The sequence below is a fragment of the Camelina sativa genome, chromosome 20 (assembly GCF_000633955.1).
Source record: "Camelina sativa cultivar DH55 chromosome 20, Cs, whole genome shotgun sequence".
Classification (NCBI taxonomy): Eukaryota; Viridiplantae; Streptophyta; class Magnoliopsida; order Brassicales; family Brassicaceae; genus Camelina; species Camelina sativa.
Window position 1 is genome coordinate 21200268 of NC_025704.1, and position 5650 is coordinate 21205917.

The 5650-nt window shown below is 36.4% G+C and overlaps 1 protein-coding gene across 1 annotated transcript; it reads right to left on the reverse strand.

Annotated features, from left to right (window-relative positions):
* LOC104771353 (F-box/kelch-repeat protein At5g42350-like) lies at nucleotides 2586-4951 on the reverse strand. The gene is made up of 2 exons (XM_010495871.2): nucleotides 4738-4951; nucleotides 2586-4482 (listed from the first exon to the last, which is right to left on the reverse strand). The coding sequence occupies exon 2, from the start codon at nucleotides 4388-4390 to the stop codon at nucleotides 2705-2707; it is 1686 nt and encodes a 561-aa protein (XP_010494173.1). The 5' UTR covers nucleotides 4391-4482; nucleotides 4738-4951; the 3' UTR covers nucleotides 2586-2704.

Genomic DNA, 5650 nt, shown 5'->3' on the forward strand with positions numbered 1-5650 from the left:
TGATAACTCAGCCAAAATTTTGACAACTCAACCATCGGGTGAAAACTCAGCTGTAGTTACAGCTGAGTTATGCGCATAACTCAGCCAGATTTAATAAGTCAGCCGTAACCTTTGGCTGACTTATGCGCATAACTCAGCCAGATTTTAATAAGTCAGCCGTCCGCTTTTACTCAAATGTTTTTCCGATAACTCAGCCGCAACATACTATGTAACTCAGCCACAACATACTATGTAACGCGTTACGGCTGAGTTATGGTTACACGTCAGCGATTTCTGACATGGCAATGATATTTTTGTAATTACATTTTTTTCGGTAACATAAAACAGGGGCACGCTGGGTATTTTCAAAATACCCGAAACATTCTAGTAAGAAAAAAGTTTTTTGTAGATTAAAATGAGTAACATTTGAGTAATTCACCCTTCTTATTTACTCGGATCTTCTCCTCTTTTATTCTTTTTCTCCTTTCTTCTTCTTCTTCTTTCTCTCCTTTCTTAGTTTGGCTAGGGTGAACAGATGAAAATGACTACTTAGACATGACTTTTTTTTTTTTTTTCAATCAAACATTAAATAAAATTAAAAGAGAACTCCAAGATTGGTTGCCCAAACAGGAAGATAAGGTTTACAAAAAAAAATTTAGAAATTAAAGATCTCGAAGAAAGAGTAAGACAATATGCTCTTGCGTTGGATACACGAGGGATCCTAATAAGAGTGAAGGAAGGGAAGGATGATCTGAGCAAAGAAAAATCATCCATCAGATTCAAAAACGCAGGCCAATCATCAGACGACTAACTCTGCACAATCTGTCTCAAAAGCTTGACAGTCGACACCAGCCGCTAAAAAGGACTCCATAGCCCAAATAAGAGCTTGTAATTCCGTGTGCAAGGGGATAGGACTGCGTCTATGACTACGTGCTCCCAGGAGTAGTGTCATGTCCTCACTATTACAATACCACCATTCCAGACCCTCAAAAGAATCCGAAACTTTCAAGGATCCATCAACCTGACACCGAAGTAGAGGTCCTGTCCTCCAAAATTGGCGAGGAATCCAGATATCTCTCAGAAAAAGATTGGACATGACCCTTTTTATTTTGAATATTTTTGGAAAACAAACTCTCCAACCATTTTTTTTTTGCAAGTTAACCCTTCAACCACAAAAAATGCATATCAATGTCACCAACTCAAAAGACACCCACAATATAACCCTCAACTGTATATTAGTCATGAAACTACTATGTCGTTTTGATTACTTTTTAATAGTAAAAAAAGGTCACATGCCAAATTTGAACTCTTGACCTGTCAGTCTAATCTATATACACGTAACCACTTGTGCCACATAGAATAATAGCTACGTGAATTGAATTGAGAGAAGAAAGAAAAACTAACTAAGACGGAAATAAGAACTTGTGTATGCTTTTCGTAATGACTAATGCAATGAGTTAGTTATAACCTAGAAGAAAAATCTTATTATTCTTGTCAATCGAAGTTGAAAGTTATTCACTTTTTATGGTGGATTTCAGAGTTTTATCGATAAAATTTGTCGCGAGTTTTAATTTCATCCAATTTTAGCGCTTGGTTTACCTAAGATTTTATGACTGCATCATTTTAAAAGTTATTCTAGCAACATTTTTGGAAAAATATGGAGCATAGACATGAAATTTTGTGAATTGCATGAAATTTATTATGCATCCTAAATAAAACTTGACAAAATTCTAGAAGATATGAGACAAAAACATGAAATTTAAAATTCTTGTTCTTTTGTTTTTAATAAGCATTGAATTATGTTGAGACAAATGAAAGATGAAAAAAATGAAGACATGAATTAAAAAAGAACAAGTTAATTCATAACATATATATCTTCCCATCTGTTCCAGGTTTAGTGTTTAGTGTTTTTTTTGTAAGTTTTCAAGTTCAAATCTCATCTATAATCTTTTCCTTGTCCATTATAGTGATCAATTATACTGTAGGAAATTATGGGGAAAGAATGGAAGAAACTTTGTGATCCGCCTAAACATATCGTGAAGAAAAAATTAAAAAGCCGTTTCGATTTGCTCACGAGGTGAGTTCCAATTTTTTATATAAAAAAAACAGTATTTCGCTTCCCTCCAAGCTTTTGAACTAGTTTTTGAAGGTTTATATATTATGATCTATCGAGAGATAAAGAACTCCATAGTCCATATGTCTCTTTGATTGCACTGACGTTTGACAAACTTCAACTCTCGATCGTTCTATCTTATTGTTCTTTCTTTCCAAGAAACCAAATGTATATAGGTTGAGCTCCATCTGATCTAAATCTAAACTTTTGATTTAGATCTACATTTACATGACTCTGCCTGTTACGGATCCAGATATCTGGAGTGTTTTTTAGGGTATTCGGATCCATAATTTTAGTAAGATATATATGCCACAAAACATTAGAATAACGTCACTCCAACGCTGAGGGGAAGGGGAGGACGAGATGGCAGCAGCGGTGGTCGCTTTAGTGGAGGGTGAAGACGATTAGGTGGAGGAGAGTATTTGGTGCTTTCATGTCTTCTGATCCATATTCAACTTATAACCTTATAAGATCGGGCTACCAAAAGCTGTAAAATACGAACATAACATTTCAAATATATCTCTAGAGACTGGCACATTGCATTTCTTTTTAATACACGAATCGATCAATTTGATAAGTCCTGATACTTATAAAAAAAAAGAATGAAAAAGATCAGAGATGAAGCAAGGCAATGGTTTTGTTAATACAAGATAGATTAAGTTTTTGGCTCCTTTGGTTTCTCGAAACATGTCTCCAAGAGGCTTCTTCCGTTAAGGTATCGCAGACAGTGAAGAAACCTAATACCTGCCCAAAGATCTTGAACATCTCAACTCCCATTAGTATGTTCTTGTCTGAGGCATATGTGGCGTTCCAATCCATTGGTGCGTCCGGGTGTACTGAAACTTGGGTCCACGTGAGGTACACAAGATCCAACTCCCACAGCTTTCTCACTGCTTTGTTTCTCCTCCCAATCTGTCCATTTCCTTCATCGCACCATGAAACAGAGAGCATGAACAACCGTTGGTTGCAGGAGACGAGTTTAGGATAGAACTCATGAACCCGAGGAGGGATTGGGGAAGTTTGGATCGCAATCCAAAAGCCTCTCTCTATGTCATACCCTGATAGCTTATCATTCTCAGAATAAGCATAGAAGATTCCATTGCATATGATCCCACAACATACAACCCCGAAACCCATCGGGAGTCTCTGGATTTCTGACCATGTGTTTGTTGCTGAGTCGTATATTTCACCTGAATCCAGTGGCTCATCAAACAATCCTGTGCCTCCGATGGATATGAGCACAAATCTCTTGGAGCTGTTTTGGTTTAGCCGATCAAGCTTTTGTCTTGCTAATCTGAGGGATTTAGTTCCGTTTTGATCAGCTGAGTTTATGTGCTGTCGTTTTACAGATAACCTGTGAGGGTCTTCATAAACGTCTGATTCCCCGCCAACTCTTGACAGGTGAAACCGTCTATCTTGGCGATTCTGTTGGGTCTGTATGGTCGAGAACTCTGAAGTAACTTCAGAGGCCCCAACAATGGGAAGTGATCTGGCATGTCTCATAGATGCAATTTTACGCCACGATTTGGTTGAAGGACTGAATACCAAGATCCCTCTGTGGGACTTGAAAGAGTTTCTTTCCATAGAACGACCTCCAATTATATAAATCTCCTCATGGATGGTCGTCACTGAGTACATATACCGCCCTTTAAGCAGATCAGAGTCAATCCTATGCCATTTGTCTTGAGAAACATCATACCCATGAATTTCACCAGAGGAGCACCCATCTTTATGAGCAGCAAACAGAAACAACCATGGGGTCTGAAAGGAACCTTCACGTCTCATCTGGAGGAACCGCTGGGTGGTGGCCATGGATCGCCATTTCTTGCAAACGAGATGTGCATTCATTAGGCTGGTCAAAGGAAGCCTCATCAAGCACATTTCCAGGATATCGTCAGGAAGGAATATGTTCTTGCGGTTGTCCTCCAGTAGATATCTTCTATTATTCTTCTTCCAGAACCTCTCTTTTACCCCATAAGAAAAACAATCTAACCTAGTTTCTTCAGTTCCACAAATGGTCATCAATCCCTTACCGTCCTCACTAGCACTACTGGACCATCTCTTATTGCAAGGATCCTCAAAATCCTCACCTGTATCAGCAACTCTGCAACCAACACTGATGCTTAGACAATTCACACCTCCCCTTGCATCCACTTCATCTTCCACCACCACCTCAGATTTATGAACCTTTTTCTTTAGCTTCTGGCTAACACTTTTCACGAGCCGCTTTGACACAGTTAAAACCTCAAGATCCTGCCGGATAGACTCCTCTCCCAATGGTTTCTCAGAAATCATCATGCGTCATCTAGTAGCAATTAGCAAACACATCCACCACCATACCAAAAGGAGACCATCTATATTTCCTCAGTATCTACAAATCCAAAAGCAACCTGCGAAGATCATAATTACTATTACTAACCATGTAAAATAAGCAAAGCATTCGTTCGTATCAGATCATCCACATTTGTAGCGAGATTTCACCTAATTCTCCAACACAACTAACTTGATTAGAGATTGAACTTGTAAAAGCGAACCCCAAATTCCAAACTCAAACCAGCTCTAGAGAATCAATTAGACTACAAGACGCTTCCCAGAAAGTAAAATTACACAGATTTGAGCAAAAACTGAAGAAAGATTTCACTTACATTGGGCTAAACTCAGGAAATTGGAAGGCGAGATTCATCAATGTAGAGAATTATATTCCCCAGATCCAGAGAGCATCTTCTTCCCCGAGAAGGTCACCGAAGAAGAAGAAATAATTGAGACTCGAAAGACCTAAGATTGACGCATCGATTTCTCTACCTTTCCCTTTTCGTTTTATTTTTTAAAAACAAACAAATCATGCTGCTTAGTGGAAGCTCTACTAAAAAAGAAAAAAAATTACAAGCAGACTGGAATGGATTATTGTTTTTTAAAAATTTTAAGAGAAAAGTAAAAGAGGATTGACCAACAAAAATAATAAAATGTAATGAAAAAACTGTATTTGATAACCGAAAATACTTGTTCACCTCATCTTTTTCAACCAATAAAATTATATGCCATCTAATAAAATAAAATAAAATTAACCGAATTTATATAATTTTTGAAAATAATAATATATTATTAAATTCTGATTTATACGTCAGTTTGGATTTATAAATAAGTTTTATATTTACAATTAAATGATATAATATGTCAATTTGGATTTATAATGCAGAGAGCTAGAGTTTAGATTTATAAAAAATATATATATATATGTCTGTTTGGATTTATAATGTGAGATTTTAGATCAGAATTTAGTTTTTATAATTAAAACAGATTACATGTAGATTGTATTGACAAATAAAATTAGAGTTTTGATTTTACAACTAAATAGAGCTAAAATGTCACATATTTATTTCAATTTTATATGCGAAAAATGCAAACAAAGCAAACTCAAACATAAAAGAAACATGAGTCATGACATAGATTAACATGATCAAAATCCATGTCTAATTGTATTTTTAGATAAACGTTTCTTTTATGTGGGGTTTGATCAAAACCAGTGTCTCCATACCATCACACAACCATAACATTATA